At 51.5% G+C, this 26,700-nt stretch overlaps 1 protein-coding gene across 3 annotated transcripts in view; it reads left to right on the top strand.

Moving 5' to 3' along the window:
- Positions 1-614: 614 nt before the first annotated feature.
- LOC121167650 (regulator of G-protein signaling 3-like) overlaps positions 615-26,700 on the top strand; it is an 84,312-nt gene continuing 58,226 nt past the window's right edge. For 2 of the 3 annotated variants that reach the window (XM_040997189.1, XM_040997195.1), the window contains exons 1-8: positions 615-668; positions 4,192-4,273; positions 5,103-5,208; positions 5,928-6,279; positions 7,072-7,114; positions 11,640-11,836; positions 14,346-14,429; positions 20,869-20,980. In XM_040997189.1, the coding sequence (XP_040853123.1) occupies positions 615-668; positions 4,192-4,273; positions 5,103-5,208; positions 5,928-6,279; positions 7,072-7,114; positions 11,640-11,836; positions 14,346-14,429; positions 20,869-20,980 (1,030 nt within the window). The remainder of the gene's footprint in view (positions 669-4,191; positions 4,274-5,102; positions 5,209-5,927; positions 6,280-7,071; positions 7,115-11,639; positions 11,837-14,345; positions 14,430-20,868; positions 20,981-26,700) is intronic. The other variant, XM_040997196.1, reaches the window with a different exon arrangement.

Genomic DNA, 26,700 nt, shown 5'->3' with positions numbered 1-26,700 from the left:
TCCCACATCACTTAATCCCTTCTATAGGCAAGGAAACAGACTTGAGGGTAGCTTGAGTGGATAGCAGAAAGGCAGGTCCTCAGAGGGTTCTGCCTCAGAGGGGCTGTTCAGGGGACAACCCTCCCAGATATCTCCTGGATCCCTTAGGCTGAGAGAGTCCCCTGGGCTTGTACTTGGGACCCTGGGACTTGGGGGCAGGTGGTGCTGTGGTTGGAGAGCCTGTTGGATGCGTTCTCTGCCTGAGCTCTCCTGTGGGCAAGGCTGTCTATGAGAACACTGGACTCGCCAAGTGGCTGGTTGGTGGGGAATGCAGCCAGAACAAAGGCGCCCTCTCCCCGCCAGGCCCAGGGAATACTAACGAGTTGACAGGAATTTTCATATTAAACTCTCCCCCTTCCTTGTTACTCGAGGATTCAGGAAGCCTTCAGGCTTATCATGCTGCGGCACACAGCGCAGACGGGGCCTGGGGAGGTGAGAGGTGATTTCCTGCCATTCTTTTGTGGGGCGGGCTTCCCAGGGCGGTCATGCCAGGCTGACGGGCGCAGAGCGGGCTCCCGCTGCTGGGGGGAGAGTTGGCTTTGCATGGGGCGGCAGCCGAGGCAGGACCCGCAGCCATGAACCGCTTCAATGGGCTCTGCAAGGTGTGCTCAGAGCGCCGTTACCGCCAGGTGGGTACTTGGTCGGGGTGGAGATGGTGTGGGAGCTGTTGGGGCCCAACTGTAGGGACTCACTGGAGCAGGACCTCTCTCTCTCGGAAGGTTCATTTTGACCTGATTTGGGAGGGTGGTGGTTGAGACTGGAGGCAGGTGCTAGGCTCAAGACTTGGCCTGTTACTCACTGCCACACTTGCAGGGCAGATGAGACTTGGCACTGTGCCTTGTGACCTGGGGAGATTATTGGGCTGATCTGTTGGTTTTTGGTCCGGGGAGGAGTGTGGGCAGTGGGGTATGTGTGAGGGACTGTATTGTGGTTGAATTGGCCCCCATGTGATGGCTCAGCAGTGATGGCTCGGTTGTGCAAGTTGCTGTTTACTTGTAAAAAAGGTGGGATGTTCCCATATTTGGGGACCTCGCTTCCCATGTCCCAGGTGCCTTGAGGTGCCTGGGGATGTCTCTAGTTCTGTGCCCCTTAGCCTCCAGTCTTGGAAAGTGTGGTGGAGTGTGGAATGTTCACCCTTTTAAGCTCCTGAGCCTCTTCTGGAACTCTGATGAAGTATTCTGATTTTACTGAAAGGAATGGGCAGGGAGGGTGAAGACAAGAACTATCTAGATTTAGGAAGCATCCAAATCAGAAGGGAACTCAGAAATTAGCTTTTATTTTATTTATCTTTTTTAAAGATTTAATTATTTTTATTGGAAAGTCAGATATACTGAGAGGAAAGACAGAAAGATCTTCTGTTATTGGTTTGCTTCCCAAGTGGCCGCAATGGCTGGAGCTGAGCTGATCTGAAGCCAGGAACCAGGGGCTAGGAGTCTTTTCCAGGTCTCCCACTTAGGTGTAGGGTCCCAAGGCCTTGGGCTGCCTTCTACTGCTTTCCCAGGCCACAAGCAGTGAGCGGGGTGAAAAGTGGAGCAGCCAGGACACAGACTGGCATCCATATGCAATCCTGGCAGATGAAAAGCAAGGATTTAGCTACTAGACCATTGCACTGGGCTCAGTTCTTATTTTAAAAACAGCAACAAATGCCTCTGTTGGTGTTAATGGCCAGGCTGGACTTTTGTGTGAGGTAGCACACAGGATCCCAGAATTCCCTAGTAGCTGGCCCTGGCCTGTATTCCCATTCTCCTGCAGCCAGACAGAAAGGCTCCTGTCACATGACGGTCAGGGGGCAGAGACGAGGAGTAGCCACAGCATGGGCTGGGATGTCAAGAAGTCCTTGATTCGCTCAGGATCATGGGCCAGAAGCCAGGGGTGCTCTGGCAGTCTGAGAGGGCCTTGTGTGAATTGTGGCTTGGTCAGGGCTCACAGACACAGCCGTAAACCCCACTCTGCCAGCTCGCAAGCTGTGTTACCTCTCAGAGCTTCAGTCTCCTGGTCACTGAACAGGAGCTGTGCGGTCCCGGGTGGGGTTTGGTGAGTGTGAGTGGCTGTTTGCATGAAGGGGCACGTGGTTCATGTCTAGGAAGCATCCAGTAAATGACGGCAGGAGCCGTAGTGGTTCAGTGGCTGGGCAGAAGTAAGCTCCCGGCATGGCTAAGACCTGTAGCAGTGACCATTCCTGCTTGAACAGGAAAGAGCAAGAACCACCCCCAGGAAAGACAGCCTGTGACAGGAGTCACAGCCTGTGACAAGACGTCCCGGAGTCAGGATCTGGCTTGAGGCCCGAGGTCACAGAGGGGGCCGAGGAGAGCCTGAGTGTTGCCTCATCCAGGCTTTAGGGTCCCTCTCTGCAAAAAGGGTTGAGTAAAGCCACATTGCCCTGAGTTCCGCAGTGCAGCCCAGGCTGTCAAGTGTGAGACGCTGTAAATGCTCTGCACCACTGATGCATACTCCACGCCAGGCCACTCCCTCCCACGCCCTCCCACTGAGCCAGCAGGTGAATTTGCTTCAGGACCCTGCCTCCCCTCCCTGCCTCGCTCCCAGCTGGATAGCATTGGGAACTCCGGGGGACAAGGGCCCAGGTGAGACCATCTCACAAACACACTCTCCTCTTCCTCAAATTTGGGGTTACCACCATCCAAAAACTTGGCAAGCTAGAACCTGGGGTACTGGGCCTGCTTTCCAGGTGAGAGGAACTATGGCCGTCTGGTTCGCCAGGAGGACTGGAAAGTTCTAGAGAGGTTTTGTGGTGAGGGGTGGCTTGTGAGGTCCCCCAAATGCCTGCTGTCCCATGGAGTGCTCCTGGCTCCAGTTGTGTCCCTCAGCCTAAGGTGGCCTGGCAACGCCGGGCTATCCTTTCCTCCAGCTTTGCCATGGCCACCTCAGCTTTGTTTTTCTTTCTTTCCATTTTTTTTCCCTCTTCCTGACTTGGCTGCGTGTTTTCCCAGAATTCTTATGGGAATGGGGGTATTTTCCTGCCCCCTCCCCCTTCCCCTTGTCTGTCAGATTTCCTGTTTTACAAACTCGCTTTGAATCCAGGCCCAGGGCTGGTGGGAAGCAGAGCCTCAGCAGCTTCCAGGGACACTGGTCCCCCCGGGCACTCCCCCTCTCATTCTCCTTCTTCACGCCTAACCCTAACCCTAACCCTAACCAACATTGGGACAGCTGGCAGGTGAATACACATGCCCACCTTGAAGTGCTGACTGTTTCTGGGTCTGTGAGCCAGATTCTTCCTCAATATGCCTGGGACACCTTTGGCTATGCCCCTCTGGGGCACCTTAAGTCCCATTTGCAGCAAGTTTCTTTGCCACTCCAAAGCCTGTTTGACTTACACTCCTTTAGCAGCTCACTGGGATCAGTGCTAGGTGGGATCTTGCTGGCAGCTTGCTGGGTGGACAGCATCCAGGCTGCTCTGGCTAACTTGGCCTTGTACATGGCCCTGCCTTGCACTTAGGGTGGCATCCGAAGCCAGAGCCCACTGGATGCCTCACAGCACAGCCCTCAGGTCTTTGCTCTGCTGGTTATCACACCCTGCACTTCTCTAGGGAGACTTGTATGTCCTTGTCCCACCCCCTCCACCCCGCAATGGAAGCCAGAGGCCAAGACCACCCTCCCGCTGTTGTCCCTAAACACAAACTGGCATACAGGAGGAGTTCAATTGTTGTGCGTTGGTTTGAAAAGAATATCCCAGTGGCAGCACCCTTTCCTGGGGCTTCTGAAAGCAGGGAGTCATGCACCTGCTATGCAGGCCTCAGCAAGCACAGTGAGTTCAGTGGCTAGGTTAGCCGGGAAGCCTGTTTGTGCCCTCATCTGGCACGCCAGGGTGCCTTGAGGTCCTGGCTGTGGGTTACATCAAGGACCCCAGGCCTCTTCCTCTGAACCTTAGATTGAGCTCTAGCCTGGTTTCCCTCCCTTGTATGCTCAGTGTGGGAGTTGCTGCAATCACATTGATTATGACTTATGGTCATTAGCACCGATCTAGCCCTGTGCCAACACCCCAGTGGTCGCTGTGGCAAAGGAGGAAGAAAATGTGGGTAGTGGACTGGCTGCTTCTCGGCTCTGGTCCTCTTGGAGAGGACCATTGCTCTGAGTGCTGGGCCTGGCTTCCGGCCTGGCACACTTCTGGGATTGACCGGGAGGGCTATGTTCTAGATTACCATCCCTAGGGGGAAGGACGGTTTCGGCTTCACCATCTGCTGTGACTCTCCAGTCCGTGTCCAGGCCGTGGATTCTGGTAAGTAAGAGCCTGATGTATGTGCATTTGGGGAGGGAGGGAGTGTTGCCTGCTGCAATTGCCTGCGAGGTACTTGGGCTTTGCACACACACAGAGAATGGAGTGCAAGGAGGCTCATGCTGGAGTGCAATGCCCAGACTGTCACAGTGGAAAGATAATATTTTTAACTAACCATAGATGAAGCTGAGGTTTATAAAAATATGCCACCTTTTTTTTAATTATCAAAATGAAAACATGCTTTTATATTTTGGTTCCCAATTGTTTGAACGACACCTAAGTCTGTATTTTCTGGAGTGGCTGCATGGGAAAATGAGAGTCATTCATTAACTCATTTTGAAATTGGTATTTTATCCAACTGTAAGCCTGCTAAACACTTGAACACAGTCATCCTTTCCTGTGTTTGGCAAATAAACTATTTTCCCTTTCCCTACACAATGTGCCTCTTATGGGCAGAAGCCAGGGCTCAGGGTTTGGGGATGGTTCAGGAATGAGAGAAGGCTGGTGCTCAGTAATCCATGTTGAAGGCATGGGTTAGGGTCTGCAGGACAGGGTTCCCAGGGAGATGGGAGGCCCTTGGGTGGGGCCTGGGTGGCACAAGGTGATCAGGGAGCAGAGACTTGAGGCAGGAGGGGCAAGATAAGGAACCCCAGGGCCACCCTTCAAAGCTTCCCCTCAACACTCCCCCCATTCAGCTCTTCATTTCACAAAGAAACTCAGAGGAAAAGGGCAGGTGTTGTCCAACATCCCTGTAGAAGCAAAGCACTCCAAAGCCCTTTCAGGGTCTCCTGGGCTTCTGGAGCCCCTCAGTGGGTTTTCCTTGTCTGCACAGGAGGCCCAGCGGAGCGGGCAGGACTACAGCAGCTGGACACCGTGCTGCAGCTGAACGAGAGGCCGGTGGAACATTGGAAATGTGTGGAGCTGGCGCATGAGATCCGGTGACAGAGGCAGCAGGGTCTTTGGGCTGATGGGTCACCTTCTACCCCAAGACCCCCTCCACAACTGTCCATAGCCCAGGCACACTGCCTCACCCACCCTGCTCTGACTGCCCTGCCCTTGCCCAGACATGAGCAATTCACTTTGCTCCTCAGGGAATCCATTTCTTGGCTTGAAAATGGAGGGTTCAGACTCAGAGCATTTTGGGCTTTCTACTTTCTTCTGCTCCCCGTGAGCTAAGCCTGTTGTTGTGTAGGGCATGGAGATGTTATAAATGCTTTTAGTACATAGTTGCCCATTCCAATGCTTGAACCCTTTACATTTTGGGCTCTCTGGGATGAAATCCAAAAGCCTCCTGTTTTGATTTGCTTTTAGAATAACTAGATAAGAGCAGCATAGAGGTTACTTGCCTGCTCTTACTACAATACTGCTTGTTCATGACAGACATCATGGGTTGAGCACAGTGTTCTTTCCTGTTGATCTTGGACTCGGCCTCAGTGTTCTCGGCCACTGGCAGTCAGAGTTGACCTAGGAGATCTCTTTGCTGGCTCTGCTTAAAATGGCCATTGAATCCCTCCCCCACCTCGACACTGGAGTTTTCTCCCTGGGTCTGCTTCCCCTGCCTTTGCTCTCTAACCTGTGGGTCCTTGCCCTGGCTGACTTTGGTCTTCCCTAGGCTCAAATTCTCTGTACTACTCTCTCCCTGACACCCAACTTCCAGGAGCTGCCCCAGTGAGATTATCCTGCTTGTGTGGCGCATGGTGCCCCAGATCAAGCCAGGGCCAGATGGTGGGGTCCTGCGGCGTGCCTCCTGCAAGTCAGCACTTGACCTCCAGTCACCCCCTAACAAGCGGGAGAAGAACTGCACCCATGGAGTCCAGGCACGGCCTGAGCAGCGCCACAGCTGCCACCTGGTGTGTGACAGCTCCGACGGGCTGCTATTGGGCGGCTGGGAGCGCTACACTGAGGTGACCAAGCATAGGGGCCAGCACACCCTGCCTGCGCTGTCCCGTGCCACTGCCCCCACAGACCCAAACTACATCATCCTGGCACCGCTGAACCCTGGGAGCCAGGTATGGACAGCTGGTGGCAGGAGGTGAAGGCTTTGGGTTACCATGGGAGGCCAAGGAACCTAAGACTCAGAACCGGGCTGTGAGGAGCCTGTGGGGTGTTGGAGTGTTGAACGAGGATAAGGGCAGGTGCTAGCTCTGGTCTTGGTGAAGGTGTCATAGCAGAGAATGGAGATGGGTTGAGGCACAGCTCCAGGACTAGGGAGGGCACACAGTGTGCAAGATTTCCAGTGACACACAGCCTGCACTTCCCTATGCTGGAATGGGCCATCTTGGGATCTGCTGGGCACCTGTCATTGGAAGTGTGAAGGCAGACACTGCTTGCATTTGTGGTAGGACTGTGAAGTGCAGTACCCCAAAACATTAGTACCGTGAGACATCCTGGGAATGTGTCCTGAGGTCAACTAAGTTTGGAGTCTCTGCTCTTCCTGTCCTGGGAGACTTCCAACATCTGTTAGCTCCTGGGGCTCTGAGGGTGTCCTGCAGTAAGGAAGGTGGCATCTTCCCAACTTCCTTGAGGGCACAGTAGTTCCAACCAACCTACTGTTTCAAGGTTCCGTGATATATATTGTGGTCCTAGCAGCTGCCAAGGAAGTCAGGCACTTGCTTGAGACCTTACTTGGCACCACAGAAAGCCTTCCAGGACTTGTAACACACTGGTCCTTGGTGCTGTGCGAGCTGCTGTTGTCATCTTTCCTTCCCCACTCCCCTGCCATGTGCTGGCTGCTCACTTTGTACCCCAGGTGCTGCTCTGTTCCTGGTGGCTTAGGTGGTTCTTGTGTCTCCTCCTTGCAGCTGCTGCGACCTGTGTATCAGGAGGACACCATTCCAGAAGAAGGTGAGTCTATTCTCTGTGGCCATGTCCTTCAAGGTCAAAGGCCTTTGGTGTCTTGGCTGGCCTTGCCTCCTCCTCTGAGCTCAGAGTCCTGGGTCCCCAGATTCTTTCCTTATTAGTAAGTTCTCTCATGCTCTGAAGCAGTGTATCTTTTTTTCCCCCTGAGGTCAGAACTGAGAAAGCAGAGGTGAGATCTTACCAGAGGGTGAGGTGAGGGACAGTGTTCAGGACTAGGGTGCTTGGTTGAGCCTCATCTAATTTTACTGAGTGATCAGAGTGTAAGGTGCTGTAGGCAGCATGGCTGGGCCTGTGTAGAAAGGAATCATGGAATTCTGAGTTTGAACAAAGTGGCTTCAAGCAAATCATGTCCCCTTACTAAGCCTCTGCTGCTCCTGGGAGGATGAAAGAGAACCAGGCTGGGCTCAAACCTGTAGGTGGAGAGGCCTCACCGAGCATCCACATTTGAAGTGTGCAGCTGTGTCTGCTACTTGGTGGATTCTTCTCTGGCCTTTGAATCCAGATGCTGGGCTCAAACCTGTATGTTGGGACTGGCATTGTGGCCCAGTGGGTAAGGCCTTTGTCTGCAATGCCAGCATCCCATATGTGTGCCAGTTTGAATTTTGGTTGCTCCATTTCTGATCCAGCCCCCTACTAGTGTGCCTAGGAAGGCAGCAGAAAATGGACCCTGGTGCTTGGGCTCCTGCACTTGTGTAGGGGAGGTCTGGAGGAAGCTCCTGGCTCCTTGTTTTGAGCTAGTCCAGCCCTGGCCCTTTCTTTATGGCCATTTGGGGAATGAGGCAGCAAATGGAAAATCAATCTCTCTCTCTCTCCTACCTTTCAAGTACATAAAAGAAATCATTTTTAAAAACAAACAAACAAGAAGACCCCAAAAAACTCACAACCTTGCTCCTTCTCCCAGGAAACTTGAGATTTCAATCTTTTAGAATATGTTTATTTATCTATTTTCACTCTCTGTGAAAGACACACAGAGAGAAATAGCTTCTACCTGCTGCTTCACTCGCCAAATGCTACAGCACAGCAGCCAGAGCAAACCAGGAGCCCAGAACTCGGTCCAAGTCTGGCACATCCGTACAGACATCCAAGGGTGCATATCTGTAGGAAGCTGGATTGGTAACAGAGCTAAGCTGAAGCAGGCACTCTGACATGGGACATGGGCATCCCAAGTGGCGTCTTCACCACCATTGCATCGGACACCTGCCTCTCAGCTGTCAGTTTTAGTGATGGAGTTGGCTGCATCTTGTTTTAGGCCCTCCTTGCACCTGTTGGAGAGCTCCGACCCCATGAGGCTCAGGCACTGATGGAAGGTGCCTTCTTTCTCTCTAGAGCATTTGGTCTGGTCTATAGGAAATGGATCTTCATTCCACCTGGGAGGAATTTGACAGTGAATCAACAATGAGTTTTTAAAAAGCTTTTAGTCAGCACATTAGGTTTGAGTGGAGGTGCCGCTGCTAAGTGGTGACTTCATTAAGGGCAGGGCTTGGGCCTGTGTGTCCAGTGTTGTACCTAGGGCATGGCAGACAACAAATGCTCGGTAGAATTCTGGTGGAATGACTGACCAAAGGAGAAACATTCTAGTTACCTCTAAGGGCTTAAAGCTGGGTGACAGAGGAAGAGAGAAGGCTGGGAGTGTTACCTGCAGTTTGTACATACTAGGTGGTCAGGGATTGAGTCCCTCTGTGCCTGGGGATGTCTCTGAGTCCCTGAAGTGCTCCCAGTTCTGCATGCTTGTTTTCATTCTGCACCCTGAGAATCTAATACTTGGTGAACCAAGAAGGACACAGTCAGATATGCTGTTGGGGAAAAGGACAAGTAGGGAAAAGATGAGGATATCAGTAACAACAGGGACTTTCTGAATATCTTGCATTAGGATCTTGATTTTACTTCATGCATTCTTCATAACAATAATCCTTTGCTACACAAGCATATTTATGCTATTTTCCAGGGTGCAAACTTTCATAGTTCCCAGTTGTAGGGTTCAGAGGGAGGGGTGAAATTCATGGTACAAGGCTGCCTTCACACACTTGGGGTTGTGTAGAGGTTAAGGATATCACCAGAGAGCAGCTTTTTGGTGCCTGCTTCCCCTGAGCTGGGCTGCAGATTGCCTTTCAGAAGGGAGGGTAGAGTCATTCTGAGTAGACCAGGGTCTGACGTCCTTCTGGGGCCAGGAGCACCTGCCTTTCTGTGGTTCACAAGTTTCCCAGGGTTCCTGGTACCCTTGGTATTGTCCCCTGCCCTATGGAGGCAGCCTAGCCTCAGATTCATCCCTGACATGGTGGGATGGCTGCTGGGGCTTGCCTTGGAAGCTATGGCCAAAGCCACCTCCCAACTGTTTTTGCCCAGTGAAGCAGGTGTTAGAGGAGCAGGGGGTGTTATCAGGGTTTGGGCCAGATATCCTTAGAGGTCACAAGTAGAAAGTAAAAGAGGTCACAGAACTCAGTAGCTGGGTTGCAATCTGGGATTGCTCTAAGAAAAGCATACTTTAAGGCTAGGTTGGCAGGACCAGGCCCACTTATTATTTCTTAGGGTTGTGGAGATGAACTTAACTGCCACATGGGATGGTCCATCTTTGTGTCACTTGCTGGCCAAATGACTTTGTGGAAGTCACAAACTCAAGGTGAAGATTCTGTGATAGCCCTAGGCAGCTGGACTGTGGCAGCAACGATATGAATTCTTTTAAGTCTGAAACAGGGGGCTAAGGCCCAGGATTTGGCTCCTGCCAATGATACCTTTCTTTAGTTTTGCCCCAGTGCCTTGCATGGTGTGAGGCTCAGCCTTAATTTCGTCTGTGTCTCGACCCGAGGAGTTGGTTACCCAATGATGGGCTTTGCAGTAATGTCTTACCCATTCACACTCAGGCCCACTTGACTAGATCTTTCCCATCAGGTCCCTCATGCGAGCTTCCTATGGGCTCTAGGGGCAGCATGTATGTGAGCTCCACTTGGTAGTGGAGCAAGCTCCGACTGCAGGGGCGACAGCCTGCTCCGGGCTGCTCAGCCAGCCCCTGACTGAGGAAGTCAGTGTCCTTGCCCTGAACCAGCCCAGATCTTGACACCTGGGAGGGCTTCTCTGCAGAGGACCTGGCAGCACAGTCCACTCTGGGGCCAACCCAGGCAGGGAGCTGTGGGGTCTCTTCCTTGCTTCTGCCCCAGCCAGGCTTCCTGCTCTTGTCTGGGTGGCTCTCAGAAGGGGCAGGAAGTGGTTTGAGTGATCACAGTTTGAGTGCTGGCCCCCAGGTTTGACTGTGATCGGTGGTCTCTTACTGGGGGCCTTAAGCTTGTTTTCCTCATCTTGTTGGTAAGAATGGGCACCAGGTGGGAGGAGGGAGCGATTGTGAAACCCTTTGAACTACGTTTTTCTCCTTAGGGTTATAGGCCATGCGTTGGTGGGGGGCTCCCCTGAGATGTACAGAGCCACTTGTTTACCTGATAGCTGCCTGGGCTGGGGGTGGCAGGAGGAGGCTCGGGAGATACACAGACCTCTGGTGGGCTCAGTCGTGTGTTCACAAGTTCCCTTGAAGAGAACCCCCAAGCCCTCAAACTGGGACTCTCTTTCCTGAAGGTGACCTTGCTTCTCTCTCTGTCCCTTGTTCCCTCTTTATGGTTTGAATCATCTGTGAGTTGAGGAGTTGCTGACCAAGCTGAAGTATCTCCCAGGCACCATGAAGCCTGAGACTCCCAGAATCCTGTGGGATACCTCATTTCTGATCTTGGCTTTTCTGAGTGAAAGAATCACAAGCACGTGTTAGGAGTGAATTTTTACTGCCCACACAGGCACTGTAGTTCTAGGGAAGCATCTCGTTTACTCCCCACAGCACCCCAGTGTTGGGGAAACAGGATTTGCACGTGGCCATCTGACCTCAGAGCTTGTGCTCTTGCCTGGGAACTGGGGCAGCAAGGACCACTTGTTCCTGATTTGGGATTGGCCAGGGTGAGCCAGGTTCCTCCAGCACCCTTGTTTAGTGAAGGACAGGCTCTGATAGTTGTGGGGAAGCCCATTGTCTCTGCTTCCAATACAGAGCCCAGTCTGTGGCCAAGACAGCAGAGCCACCTGTGTGGGGAGTAGTGGGGATGGGGGATGGTACAAGGGCCAGCGGTATTCCTGCCATTGACTGGTCTATAGGGCCTATGGACCCAGAGAGGTAAGATCAGGATTTTTTCCCCCCAAATATGAGCAGTTTCTTGATTTGTATGGAGGTCGGGGGAGAGGGCACACACTGACAGGTCTGATTCCTGGCTTGGCTCACTGATGCCTCTGTCACAGTCAGTGGGTCCCAGCTCTGACCCTGCCTGGAGTTCTCTGTTTACTTGCCTATGTTTCTCACTAGAATGTGGAACAATTCCTGGAGGCCTGAGACCTGCCTGGAGCCTCTGTACAGTCTCAGCACTTTCCATGGGGTCTGACACAAAGTAGATGCTCAGGAAACAGGAGTAGTCCCCATTCCCAGCTCCTACAGAGCGTTGCAAGGGTGATAAGTTACCTCATGATTCCAACCCCCTCTGTTTCACAGAATCAGGCAATCCTAGCAAAGCAAAGTCCTCCACAGGCCTGGGGAAGAAGTCCCGGCTGATGAAGACAGTGCAGACCATGAAGGGCCATGGAAACTATCAGAACTGCCCGGTCCTGAGGCCACATGTCCCGCACTCCAGCTACGGCACCTACGTCACCCTGGCCCCCAAGGTCCTGGTGTTCCCTGTCTTTGTTCAGGTAAGCCTGTAGCTAGCCCCAAGCTCCCCTTGGAGAGGAGAAATGGCTTCAGATGCTCAGTGTCCTGGGGTTTCTCCGAGGGAGCAGAGAGTTCCAGAAGGATGCATGGGGAAATGTGAGGGGTAAGGAAGGTAGGCAGGTACTGTCACCATCTGGATGATGTGCAGTGCCTGCTTGCCAGTCTGGGTGATGTGCAGTGCTTGCTTGACAGGGTCCTGCTGTCTGCCTGCAACTGTTTCTTGTTTGGAAATGGTCCAGGGAGAGCCCAGAGGTCTGATCTCTTATCAGGTCTCCTTGATCTCAGCAAACCTGTGTGCCAGTGCGCCCTGGTGGCCCAGAGCTTTCCAGAGCATTTTTCTTTCTCTTCCTCCCTGTTTCCTTCTCCTTCTCATTACTACTCTGTCATTCTGGTAAAACTAGTGGTAACAGTAGGTGTCTCTTCTGTATTCAAATACACATTTAAAAGAACCGAACAGATTACATTTCATATCCTGTTGCCCTGTTAATACACACATTAAAGCATGAACCCTGCTAAGGCTGCACATCATTCCTTGGGTTGTTTTCTGCTGGCTGCACATTCTTCCGTGCTATGGCTGTGCCGCCTTCATTTCATGAGTTCTCCATTCAGACACTTCTGAGTGTCTATCCTTCGTCTATTGTGGATAACTCTCTGATGAAAATCCTTGCACATGCATTACCTCTGATTATTTTCTTTGGAAGAGTATTCCTAGAAGCCACATGGCTGGGTCATTGGTCATAAACATCCTTAAAGGCTTTTTACACACTTGATCACAGCCTTGTTTGGGAAGATTCTATTCGTTTAGCCTCTTTTCAGCACCTCCAAGAGGATGCAGTCCCAACAGCTTCATTTCTCACCATGCTTCCTACTCTGGTCTTGGCAGCTGCCTACCCCAGGGCCTGTCATTTGTCCTGTGCATCTAGAACTCACACTGTGGTTTGTTGGATGCATCACTGGGACACAAATGCATCTCTTGCACAGCTTTCTGGGCACAGCCTGGCTTCTACCAGTCTCTGGGTTGCCTCTCTTTCTTAGGATGTAACATAACGGCCTTGCCCTCCCAGGAAGCTATTATTTTATTTTGTTTTTGATTTTTAAAGAAGATTTAGTTATTTGTATTGGAAAGGTAGATTTATAGAGAGAAGGAGAGGCAGAGAGAAAGAGTTTTCATTTGCTGGTTCATTCCTGAATTGGTCGCTGTGGCCCAAGCTGGGCTGATCTGAAGCCTGGAGCCAGGAGCTTTTTCCAGGTCTCCCAGGTAGGTTCAGGGTCACAAGGTTGTGGGCCATTCTCTACTGCTTTCTCAGGCCACCAGCAGGGAGCTGGATTGGAAGTGGAGCAACTGAGACACTAACTGACACCCATACAGGAGGTGGAGGATTAGCCAGTTGAGTGTCACCCAAGCTTCTTTTTTTTTTTTAAATAAACAATTAAAAGTTAGTTTTTCAAAGTTAAACTTTTAAAATTGTGAAATACAAAAGCTAAAAATGATGTCTGACGCTTAAATGTCTGATCTGATGAGTAAGGTGTCTGCTAAGATGAGGAGATAGACTGGGACTGCCATTTTAGAAGCCTGTGTGTCTCTGCTGCTTATCCTGTGTCCTTCGCTGTCCTGACGGCCAACATCTCCTTGTTTTTCTTTTGTTGGCTATTGACATATGCTTCACATACATTTGGTGTGGCCTCTTGCTAAATATGGTTTAATAAAACCATCCCATGTCTGGTTTTTAGCTGCTGCTACTCGTGCTTCATGTGATTTATGAGCTTCATTTGGGTTGTTGCGTGCACTTGCTGTTTGTTTCATTATCTTCCTTCCAGCCCTTGCAAGGCATGTTATAAATAGATGTCCACAAGGCCCTGGTCTGCTGGGTAGAGCAGGGCCTGCCAGGGAACTCAGGACTTAGGGAGCTCCTTCCGGGGCCAAATGGGAGGCAGGTGAGAGGTTTGGGGGAGACTTGGTCACCTGGGAACTGGTGGCTGAGAAGGAGTTACGTGGCTCAAGTGGGTAATGAATACAGAACAGGGCCTGGCCTGGAAGGGACCCAAGTGACCAAATCTCTTGGCATGTGGTACCCAGGATACTTCTAGGGTCTGATGGCTGGGACCTGCCTGGGAGGCAAGAATAAGATGATGGAGAAGTAGAGGTGGAGGGGAGACTGGGAACTCAGTGTCAGGAAGCAGGGAGTTCAGAGGAGGTCTGCAGAGGGCCTCAGCCGGTGACTTCCTGCCTGAAAGTGTGGCTGTCACGTGAGTGTTGGTGGGGAAGGTGGTAGCCACAGTTCCACAACAGACTGGAGCATGTCCTTCCGTTTCCAGCTTGCATTTGAGGGGGCAGGGGACACGTGGGTCTGTGGGCCGCTGGCTGACAGTCCCCTCTCTGGCTGTCAGAGGCCTCTCCAGGATTGGGACTTGGCAGGTCACCACCCTGCCCTGCCTCAGCCCTGCCAGGCTCTCTGAACCCACTCGGCTCAGGCCTTGTCTTGCTTTCAGCCTCTAGATCTCTGCAACCCAGCCCGGACACTTCTGCTGTCGGAGGAACTCCTATTGTACGAGGGGAGGAACAAGGCTGCTCAGGTAAGACTCACACTCGTTTGCCTGGGGAGGCTGACTTTGGGGCCTCTCACCCTTCTCCCTTCCTGACAGTTTTGCAATTGAACCATCTCAGGCTATAGGAGGCCTGGCGAGTCTCCCTGTCCCCCATCCCCTGCCTCACCCTTACCAAATGGCTAACCTGCTCTTTCTCATATATTTTTGGTGATGGTGAGCTCAGCTCCTGTCAGAGCTGTTCAGTCCTTGGCTGGTTGGGAGGTCTCCCTAGCCCCTAGTTAGTCCCTGCTTCCTGAAAGGTGCACACACCTGTGCCACACTGTGATGAGTGGCTTTGGAGGGGAGAAGACGAAAGCAGTTAGCCAGAAAGATGTTTTAGGGACATGTTGATGATGCAAGTTTTCTGATTCTCTATTAACCCAAATCCCAAATCCCCTGCTGATATGAGTCCATGATTTCTCCTAGCCAGACCAATGGGGCTTGGGGGTGGGGGTGGGGCCGTGCTTCCTGGATGCTCAGCCTGCTTAGTGCTCGTTGTAGAAGCTCACTTACCCACACAATCCCCCAAGTGCCCCCGGAAAAGCTCAGCCCCTGCATTTTGAGCTGTTTGGTAAGAAAAATGGGTGACCTGGAATGTGGCCAGGTGAGGGTAGAGGGATTCTGGCAGTTATGTCCTCATGCAGAACTGGCTTTGCCAAGTTCAAGCGTGGCCTGGGGTAGTGGACAGCTCAGAAAATACGGAAGCAGGAAGCCCAGATTTACCCCAGCTCTGCTACCATTCTCACAATATGATTTCTTCCCACTCCCTCCGTCTTCCCATCTTTGCAGTGGATATGTGTGTGTGTGTTCAAGGCAGCGAGAGCAGAATCTGAGGTTGGCTGACTTACCAGCTTAAGCATCTTGGGGCACTGTGTTTGCGCAAAAGCCATTGTGTTATCTAATCAGGCAGACCAGAGTTCAGAGGTTTCAAACGGGCATGGTTTTTGTCAGGGAGCTCCCTGAGGAAGCTGCACACTCATTTCTGCCACACTGGTGTTGTTTGCCAGCTTTCTGAGCATCTCCTCTGAACTGCCTTGCTCGTCAGGGGTTGGAGCTAGGTTTTAGCAACCAAGAGTCCCTTGGAGCTGTGTGTGATGAAAATGCATGTGGTTGTATCAGGAGTGCAAGGGTCAGAGGGTGAGGCATAAAATCATGAGGGCGAGAGGAAGGCAGTTGGAAAGGGCAGCCACTTCAAAACGTAGACAAGGAAGGAGCCAGCATTGTGGTGTGGTGGATAAAGGCGCTGCACACTAATGCAACATTCCACTTGAGTATCGGTTTGGGTTCTAGCTGCTCTACTTTCTATTGAACTCCCTTGTACTATGCCTGGGAAGACAGTAGAAGAAAGCCCAAGTGGTTAGGCCACTGTATCAACATGGGAGACCTAGAGGAAGCTACTGGTTCTTGACTTTGGTCTGGCCCAATCATGGCTATTGGGACCATTTTGATAGTGAACCAGTAAATAGAGTATGTTTCTCTCTGTAAATATACCTTTCAACTAATAGAGAAATGAATCTGAAAAAATAAAAATAATGAAAGGATATTATGAAAAAAGTTCGCGGAAAGTGAAATTAAAAGCTAAATGTGTTCTGCTAAAATGTTCTGGATTCCATGCTTCTGAGAGCTCTTCAAAAGGTTGAAGAAAAATACATGTTTTATAAAGGCTACACATGAAATAAACTTATCTTTTAATTATGTTTGAATTCCATTCTGATATACCCTTACACATGTCTAGATTTTCTCTTTTACATTTTGCTTACCTTCAAACCTGCAAAAATTTTTTATGCCTTGTTTGTTTATTTGAAAGGCAGAATCCCGGAGAGAGGTATTGGGGACGGGTAGGGAACAGAAAGAGATCTTCCATCTGCTGACTCACTTTCCAAATGACTAGAGCAACTGGCACTGGGCCAGACTGAAGGCAGCAGCCTGGATCTCCATCTGAGTCTCCCACACAGGTGGCTGGGGCCCAAGGACTTAGGCCATCTTTTGCTGTTTTGTCAGACAGGAGCATTTGCAGGGAGTTTGATGGGAAGCAGAGCAGTGGGGACTCAAACCAGCACTCTGATACAGGATGGTGTGGCAAGTATCAACTCAATCCATTGTGCTACAGGGCTGACCTCTAGCCTATTGGAGTTGTTCTAGTGTGTCTTCCCTGTAGACACACAGGGAAGTAGATCCCATAAGTTGAGTGTTCCCACTCTGTGGTTGTGGAAACTGAGGCTGCAATGAGATTCCCTGGAAACTGTATGTTTCAAGGCTAGGGAAGGCTGGAGCCAGGAATTCCTATCCCAGTCTGTGGCTCAACACTGCTTCCTGGGATCTCATTCTGCCTCTGGCGGGACTTTAAAAACGAGCCAATTAGTCCAAGCTCAAGCCATTCAGAGGAACCTTTGCCTTATACACCTTTGGAGCCTTAAAACTCAGAACATCCACCCACCCCCCTGAAGATTGAAGGAAGCGATCTTTTAAATAGATTTATTTATTTTCATTGGAAAGTCAGATTTACAGAGAGGAGGAGAGACAAAGATCTTCCGTCTGCTGGTTCACTCCCCAAGTGGCCACAACGGCCGGAGCTGAGCCGATCCGAAGTCAGGAGCCAGGAGCTTCTTCCAGGTCTCCCACACAGATGCAGGGTCCCAGGCTTTGGGCCATCCTTGACTGCTTTCCCAGGCCACAAGCAAGAAGCTGGATGGAAAGTGGAGCAGTTGGGATACGAACTGGTGCCCACATGGGATCCTGGAGGATGCAAGGCGAGGATTGTAGCCACTTGGCTATTGCACGAGACCCGAAGCAAGCAATTTAACAAGTAAAATACATTCCTTCCTCTTGCACTGTGACAGTAGTTAAGGATGTGACCCTTGGTGCCTTATTACGTTATGGAGGCCAAGAATACAAACCGACTCAACAAAGATTTGGATAAATCCATTGAGCCTCTGTGTTGGCTGGGCCCTCCAGAATGGTTTCTTCCAGTTGCTTCCCTGTAACTTTGCAGCTACAGAGTTCTTGGTCAGCTTTTGAATTTGTACGGGAAGCATTCCTGGGGAATGGAAGCTTGAAATTGTAGAAAGTATCTTTATGCACAATGAGTATCTTTCTGGATTATTCTTTTCCCTTGCTTCTTTGTCTTATCTCTTCTCTCAGCAGGCTCAGATTTGTTAATGTCTGTGAGCTGATCCAGTCCCACACCATGAACTGCCCTTATCACACCCTGCACTAAAAATCACACCCTTAATGTGTCCTGAGATCGGACCAACGAGCACTTCAGAGCAGCCTCATTGAAACCTTCCAACTATAATTACTGCGCATGTGCCATGGAGCCAGGTTCCAGGAATATTGTGAAGCACAAGGCAGACACACCCTTACATTACATCCTGACTCCTTCAGCTTACCCATTAACCAAGGCACCAAGGTTTTTTTCTGCAAACCCTGCCCTTAGGCTGGATTCCCAGGCGAAGGTATAGTTATGGCAGCTTAGGAGAAATCACCTCCCAGTTTGTGACGATTTTGGCAACCAGGCGATCCCAGCAATGCCTGGCCCTTTGGGAAAACAGGTGCATCGTTGGAGTAAATGTGAAGACACCTGTGACTGCCATGGACTGGGCAGGGGAGCTAGCAGGTAACTGGACCGTGGAGATTGCATTACTCTGCTGTGGGCTGCTGTGAATGCGGCTGGAGTCAAGCCAGCAGGATGCTGGTGACGTGGGAGGGGGGCCACATGCCCTCCCTGGCATGTTTGCCCTCTGCCTTGCCTGCAGCTGTGTGCCAGTTCTGTCCTTTCCCTGACCTGACCCTTTGGGGAAATTTTTCATTCATGCCTTAATCACTTCCTGTCTAGACCATATTCTCAACTCTGGGACTCTGTGGCCCAGCATGGCCTGGGGCTGTTTTCACCTGGCCTAGGCTCCTTCCATCCAGCCTTTCCTGGGTCTGGGCCATCTTTTGCCTACGCTGGTTGTCTTCTCCAGTGCTTCCTCTGTTGGCTTTCCTAAGGGTCCAGAGATGACTGCCGGATTGCCCTTGTGAGGGTTGTAACTAATTTAGAGCCTTGTTGCTTAGCTTGCACTTTGAAGTTCATGCCTCAGACAGCCAACCCCTCACATGCTTATGAACTCTTATCTCTTGTTTTTCCCCCTTCCTTTAACTACTTTCATATTGTTTTGTCTCCTTTTGTTCTGTTTGGAATCCCTTTTTGGATTCTTTGATGCTCAAAAGCAGGATAATTACAGGGTCTGCCAGCCCAGGCTGAGGAGCCATGGATAGGCCACTCAGCCTCTCTGATCTATCCAGTCCTCCATGGTGCGGTCCCTATCAACCCATGGCTCTGCATCCTCCATGATTGGGCTCCACTGGAGAAGCCAGAGCTACTGCCAACCTCTAGCTTGATGACATCTGTCCCCTATTGTGTGTGTGGCCCAGATTTCCTATGCCCTTATGTTACTTTCAGAAAGCCAAGTGGTTCTTGGAATATAAGATATTTTGAAATTACAATAATAACAGTCTCATTGCAAAACAATGGAAATTGAGCACAAATGTGTAAAGTAAAATCCCACTCTCCCAGAGCATAAGGAGTGTAATGAGTATTCTCGGATCCTTAGAGAGGCCAATGCCATGGTGTATTTATAGGTTAAGCCTCCACCTTTGGTGAATACATCTCGTGTAGACAACTGTTTGAGTCCTGGCTGCTCCACTTCCAACACAGCTCACTGCAAATATACTGGGAAATCAACAGAGGATGGCCTAAGTCCTTAGGCCCCTGCAGCCATGCGGGAGATCTGAAAGAAGCTCCTGGATCCTTGTTTCAGACTGGTATAGCTCTGGCCATTGTAATCTTTTGGGGAGTGAATCAGCAAATGAAAGATATGTCTTTCTTTTTCTCTATATAAATCTGTCTTTCAAGTAAAAATAAAAAAAAATTTTAAATAAAGATCTGTAGGGGTGAGGTGCCTAGATTAAAATGCTCCTTGAGAAACCCACATCCCACATTGGAGTGCCAGAGTTCAAATCCTGCTGATGCATCCTGGAAGGCAGCATGTGATGGTTCAAGTACTTGCGTACATACTACTCTTACAGGCAACCCAGACTGACCTCTGGTCTCTTGACGTCTTCCTGGCCCACGCCTGGCCAATGTGGATATTTGAGTAGTGAAATGAAAGTTAGAAGATCTCTCGGCCTGTCTATATCTCTCTGCCTTACAAATTAAACTAAATATAGTTAATTAAAAATAATTTACTAGAGAGATTTATGGTTTTGTTTTACAAAAGTGGATCACACTCTAGGTATTTCTGCACCATGTACTATTTTCTGATAGATTTCTATTTTTGCCTACAGAGTTCTACTTTATTCTCTTAATAGTCATAACAGTTCTGCCACATGAAGGTGACATAACTTATTTTATCTGTCCTCTTTTTACATTGTTTTCATCTTTCAAATGCCAGAGTATTGTCAAGAACGTCCTTGCATATTGCTATCCACACATTCATTTGTTCTTGCAGGATAGGGTCTTACAAGTGAACTTTGGGGTCGTCTTTCACAATTTTATAGCTAAATGTCCGCATGTTGACTCCTTACACTTAAGCAATAATCCAACATACTCTCGCTGTCCCCGTGCGTATGTCCCGAGTACTCTGGCAATTCGTTTTACTAAATAAGAGATGGAGTGTCAGGTTTTTACATCCCAAATAGGAGTTCAAATAATTAATATTTTGTTTTCTTTGGGGGAATCTAAAATTGGATTTTATTGCTTTTGCTGAAAGGCCATGGTAGGATTTACACAACAAAGAACAGTGTAATCCTCAGTGGCATTAGGGGATCAAGTGGATTTTTTTTTTTTTAGCCTAGAAATATGCTGGGCGTGCCTGTTGGTTTACCTACAATGTCTAAAAATAGTCTTCTGCTTTGTTTTTTTTTTTTTGGAGCAAAAAATACATAAAGGAGATAAAAGGCATGTACATATCTATAGTGGAGGATGAGGAACTGGCTTTTGCTTGAACAGATTTCTGATGAATGCAGCTAGAGTTTTTCACAAGGGCTTTGGAAATAGAACCTCCCTGTGCACGATGCCTGACTTGAGTTTCCAGAAGACTTTGGCGAGAAGGACCTAGGACCCAGCAGGAGGTAGTCATTTGATCACAGAGGTGGGCTGGGGACCTTGTACTCCAGAGGAACCTTCAGGGTAGGTCTGCCATGGGGCACGAAAGTCCCTCTTTGTGCCCTGTTCCATTTCTCCTACTCTGAGGAGTGGAAACGTAGGAAAGTGGCGGTTGTGGGGGGCTGTCTCCACTGCAGGCAGCTCTTTGCACAGATCCGGGTTGCTCTTGTTCTGCCCCAGATGCCAAGGCATGCCCTCTGTTACTGTCCGGGGGGCTGTGGTTCCCGTGTCCAGGGCACAGTCGGAGCAATCAGTTCTGTTTGTCGTCTCCCGGCACAGGTGACCCTGTTTGCCTACTCGGACCTGCTGCTCTTCACGAAGGAGGACGAGCCAGGTCGCTGCAACGTCCTGAGGAACCCCCTCTACCTCCAGAGCGTGAAGCTGCAGGAAGGTGAGAGGTGCCCCTCTGGGAACAGGCTGCAAGTGGCTGGCTCAGCACTGGCATTCCATTCTAGGCTGTGCCCTGAGCTTTCCAGGGACATGTTTATCCTCCGGAGCAAGTGCGTGGGAAGAACTTTGTCCTCACACAGACCTGTGCCCGTATCTTAACCCAGCCTCTCATGAACAGATGACCTTGGAGGCAAGTGACTTAGCCTCTCTGTTTCCTCTGTGTGAGTGGGGGATTTACAATAGCATCTTAGAAGATTGTGAAGATCCAATAAGGGCATATATCCAAAGGGCTGGCCCCCCCAAGGGTGCCCAATAAGTGCTTGTTGCCAATCATCTTGTGGAAGGGGCCTATTGCCCCTTCTGCCTCCAGCTGTGTGGCTTGTGGGAGTGTGGCGTGAATTGCTAGCCCTAACTTTGCATCACATCTCCTCACTTCAAGCTGGCTGGTCGGGAAACCAGCTGCGAGTATCTGTGGCGTGGCTTGGTTTGGCGCCTGAGGTCTCCGCTGCAAAGGGCTCTATTTCCTCTCCCAGATTATAAAAACAACAACAGACCTGTTTGAGCTCAGGGGGACAGAGGCAGGGAGGAAAATGTGACCTAGCAAAAGAATTCTGCTTGGGCGGGTTTTGCTCTGGGAAAACTTCCTGACTGTTTGCAAAGCCACACTGCACACAGGGCCGGCCACTCCTTCCCTGGAAGCAGTCTGTGGGAGAACAGCTCTCACCGTCTCTGCACAGGAAGGCAGGAAGGGGCTCTGAACTTTTCCTTCTCCGGCTCTGGCTTTCTCCTGCCGCACCACTGACAAGGGTGGCTCCTGACAGGCAGGCAGGCAGGCTCACCTGGCTGTGGGGCAGTAAAGACAAGCAGTCCCCTGAGTTGCTATCCTGGGAAGCTCCCCTGGACCAGCCAGAGGGAGACAGGCTTGAGGTCCAGCAACTCTGCCCTTGGCCATTTGGGTGCTCACCTGCTGCTGTCTGGCACCCAGCTCCCTCCATGCTCTTCTCTCCCCTCTCCCCCTACATGTACGTTTGTGCCCAGGTACAAAGTATCAGCTCTGCTGCCAGCTCCCTGTCCCCAGCTCATATAGCCTAGCCCAAAATGTGAGGAGCACTGCCTGGGGGTCAGGGGACATGGATAGTGTGTCACTCCAAAAGCTGGACCTTTGCTCTGTGCAAGGGTCTGGGCCCTCTGCCAGGTATGGGCCCAAGTCCAGAACTGTTTGCTTCCTGCTGTAAAGAAGGGAGGGGAAAGAAGGCTGCATTTCCAGGTGGAAGGGAAGGCTGGGGAATGGAGAGGGCAGTGGCAGACCTGCAGCAGCCATTGGGTGGGAAGTCTGGCCTTGGCCTTGCTGCTGAGCAGCCAGACAGCCACCCTTGCTCCTTCCCTCTTCCAGGCTTAAGCTTGTCTGATGGGGAAAGAAGGTTGGGGCCAGCTCTGACACCTCCCAGACAAAACCCCCGAAAGATAACAGAGAACTCCCCCCCGACCCCCAAGAGCCCAGCAGTGTCTGTACCTTCCTGTCTTCACTGCCCAGGCCCAGACTAGGACCTGTTTGGATATTCCCTCCCAGAGCTCCAAGATCCAAGACTTAAAGTTGAGGGAAGGGATGCAACTGTTAATCGCAATGCTGAGCTGAGGGTGACCATGGCCGGCTGCCTGCATGTGCAGTGTCCTCGGGCTAGAGACCACATCCTCGCCCTGCCCTTGGTGGGCCCACTTGAGCAGGGCTGGCGCTGGCCACACTTGTCCATGTCAGAGCTGAGAAAGAAGGCCAGTGGAGCCTGTTGGGGTGATGTGGGAGAGCTGTGTGCTCCTGCTCTGAACGGGCTTCAGGTGATCTTCAGGAATCCCTGGGGCTGCTGAGAAGAAAGCATTAAGGACACAGCAATGCTTAAGGCAGGTCCCAGCCATCTCTGAAACTTTCACCCACCCCTCCCCCAAGGCCAGCTTGTAGGTTCCGAGGTTCCCGGAAGTCCAGGGCTTCCTCCTGCAGCCGTAGTTGAAACCTCAGAACTCATTGTCCTGAGTCTGGTGCTCAGTTTCCTGGCTGCTTCCCCAGGCCCTGGAGATTCACCATAGCAGCAAGGGCCTGAGTCAGGCTTTAGAAGCTGGGAAAGAGGCCTCAGCTGGACTCCCTGTGAGCAGGATTGTCTCATTAACATTGCTCATGGCAGGAAACTGGTTTCTGGTTTGTCTCTTTGAAATCTGACATGAATGTCATGGTGCGCAAGGATGGTTCTGGCCTGACCTGCTGGTAGTTGGCACTGGCTCAGGACTGGTCCCTGGGAGCAGGGAGCCGCTCTGCCCCAGGGACCAAGGACTCCCTGTATAACATCTGAAGAATCTTTAACTCCTGAGGCCATGCACACAGCCAGGCCTAGCACGGGACACCGAACATCATGGGTGCTCCATGAACATTTGTTGCACGAGTGAATGAATGACCACAGGGAAATGCTGTCACAGCCCAGAATAGAAAGGGGTGAGATGGTTGTCGGAGGGGGGGGGTGCACACTTCCTTCTGGGAGATCACTGAAATTCTGCCTGCCCTCCTCCTGCCCAGCCTTCAGCTGGCCTGCGGGGAATGGGATAGGAACAGGCAGAGAGCTGGTGCTCACAGTCAGGGCCTCTCCTGCTGGCCGGGCCCACTGTGGCCTCTTCCTGCCCCCGCTGCCCACCTGCTGGCTTTGTTTCTCTTTGTATCTCTGCCTCCCAGGTGGCAACATCACGCCCACAGCGTGTCTTCCTGACAGGCTCTAGTCTTAAGGAGCAGGCAGCAAGATGGAATCAGAGAGTGTGGGTCAGGCCAACACCCTGAAAAGCTGGGAGTGAGGGCCCTGGTGTGAGTGCAGACTGGGTCCCAGGGCAGCTAGTTCACCAGCAGCTCCCTAGATAAAAATAATCCTGTGCGGGGCGGGGGGTGGGGAGGGGCAGGGCTACCAGCCAAAGCTTAACATTAACAGCTGGCAAGTTGATGGGGGCTTGATCCTTGGCCCAGCATTCGCCCTGGGGAGCCAGGCACCCAGTATTGAAAACCTAGCTGCACAGGTCGCCACCGCAGGAATGTTTGGAGTTTGAATCTGAGACCATTCTATGTTGGCTCTGTGTGGGCGTCTGGGGAAGGAGCCAGTCAGAGATGCCTTCCCCTCTGGAGTGCAGGGTCTCGTGGAAAACCCATGGTGGGGCTGCGGGGGCGGAGGTGAGGCTGTGGTTTTCCACAGGCTTAGGAGGCCACCGCCTGAGTTCAAACCCCAGCCTTGGTCAAGTTACTTTGTCCTGCTGGGCTTGTCTTTGGATCTGGAGAATCGAAGAGGAGAGGGTCACGTGAGTGGTGGAGATTGGACTCTCCGATCCAATCACAGAGGACTCTGTGGAAGTGACAGAGGGTCATTTCAGGGCTCCTGCCCCCTCCCCATGATGATGTTCCTGCCTGCCGTGGTGGGACATGAGACACACTCAAAGGCCATGTGGTTCCCTGTTGGCCCAGCATTTAGAGAGTTGAAAGGAAAACGTGGAGGGGTGTGACATCGTAGTCCTCTCCTCCAGCCAGCCGGAGAGACCCTGCTGGGTCAAGCCCTGACAACCCGCTCCTGCACAGCTGTGGCTCCCTTGGTTCTTTATGTGGCTCTGAGCCGTGCTGAGCACTGCCCCCATTCCATCCGTCTCTCAGAGTGCTGGCAGCGTGAGCTGTGACAGGGAGCAGATCTCAGTGAGCAACTGCAGTAATGCAGGGTGGTCAGGCCAGGAGGGAGCCGGCTGTCTGTCTCTTTCTGCCAGGGCATCAGTCTGGCCTCCCCAGCACAGGGAAGTGTGTCCCAGCATGTGTTCCCCTGACCTTGGCCACATGTCTCCTTGAGGCTCATCTCCTGAGCTTTCTCAGGCCTCCTGGAGTGTTCTCTTGTGTCATTGCCAGCTTTTCGAACAGACGTTCTGTCTGTTGCCCCCCATAGGCCTGTTGGCTGTCTCTTGGCACCAGGGTCTGCTTGTGGAAAGGTCAGCAAGCAACCCAGTGCATCTGTTAACAGGAAAGCAACCACCTCTTCTGGTGTTCCACCCTCAGCAGCACCAGACCCGGCAGATCCCAGAGACTGCAGTTTGTTCAAACATCATGGCATTTCTCCATCCAAATACCTGTCTCCGAGGGGAGAGTTGGAAAGACTGGTTCTCCCTCTGCCCAAAGCAAGCCCCCATCAACTTGCCAGCTGTTGACGTTGAGCTTTGGCTGGTAGCCCTGCCTCTCCCCACCCCCTGCCCTGCACAGGATTATTTTTATCTAGGGAGCTGCTGGTGAACTAGCTGCCCTGGGACCCAGTCTGCACTCACACCAGAGCCCTCACTCCCAGCTTTTCAGGGTGTTGGCCTGACCCACACTCTGATTCCATCTTGCTGCCTGCTCCTAAAGACATGGCTTGGTTTTATAACCACTTCTTTGCTTCAACAACCTGTTGAGAGCATCTACCTTAGGCCCAGCACTAGGCCTGGTGACTTGATAGGACAGAGGCACTGCGGAGCACTAACATGATGGGCAAATGAAGGATGGCATGTAGTGGTTTAGGGTCAGGTCTCTGGAGGCTGCCCAGGTTTACATCTTAGTTCTTGGGGCCAGCATTGTTAAGCAACCACCTATGACACACTATCCTATATAGGAGTCAGTTCAATTCCTGGCTGCTCCACTTCCAATCCAGCTCCCTGCTATGCCTGGGAATGCAATAGAAGTATTTGGGCCTCTGCCACTCATGTGGGAGACCTGGATAGTTTTAGTCTTCAGACTTTAATCTGGCCCAGCTGGGGTCATTTTGGAGCCTGAACCAGTGGATGGAAGCTGTATCTGTCTCTGTAAACTTTAAAAAAAAAATAAAAGTAATATTCTCACTACCTGGGGCAAGTTACATGCTGGAGCTGGGCCTGGTTGGATGCTGATTGGCTGCCTTCCTGGTGTGTAGGGGGGGAGGGTGGGGCTTCTCCTTGGGAGTGCTTGGAGCAGCAGGGGGCACAGGCTCTGTAGTACTGGAGACACCGCGGCTCACACTTGTACTGACAGCCTATTCCGGGAGGTCACTTGTGAAGTACAGGGAGTTCCAAACCATCCTAGGTGTGGGCTGCAACAAGTGACCACTGAGTCCTGAGGCTGGCTGTGGTGGTTGGGGCAGGTGTCCTGGAGGAGGCGGCGGCAGGACTTTACTGCACTCAGTTCCCTTTAGGAGACAGATAGCTTCAGGGACTCCACGCCTTTGCCCAGACTGCCTCTCGCAGTGCCATTTCTTCCTGTCTCCAGTTCTAACTCAAAGGCTTCCTTCATGATGCCTTCCCTGGCAGGAGGATTTAACTGTATGCCCTGGTACTTCTGAGCCTTTGTTCCGCCTGCAACTCTGCTGGGTGTGGTGATCGGGTAGGAGCGGGAACAGCTGTCTTCTCAGGGGAGACAGCTTGCTGCCTGTTAAATTTGAGATCCTAGACCAAGGTGAGGGACTGAGGCCGACTCTGGATTCCACCTAGCCCATGGCCCCTGCACAGCCCACACAGGGGAAGCTGGGAGCACCTGACAGCTCCTGCCTGTGCTTTTTGATGCCTGGAGGATGCTCCCAGCTTCCTGTTTTGGGGTGGGATTTCAACATTGAGGGTCAGGCTGACCAGCAGGCGAATGCCTTGCTGCTGAACAGCACCCTGGCTCCTTGCTAGTGGGCTTTCCTCCAGAGACTTCCCTGTTGCCCGGGCCCTCCTCTT

The sequence above is a fragment of the Ochotona curzoniae genome, unplaced genomic scaffold, assembly GCF_017591425.1.
Source record: "Ochotona curzoniae isolate NIBS_2020 unplaced genomic scaffold, NIBS_Ocur_1.0 patch413, whole genome shotgun sequence".
Taxonomy (NCBI): Eukaryota; Metazoa; Chordata; class Mammalia; order Lagomorpha; family Ochotonidae; genus Ochotona; species Ochotona curzoniae.
The sequence above is the reverse complement of the archived record's forward strand: the minus strand, read 5'-3'. Positions and strand labels throughout refer to the sequence as shown.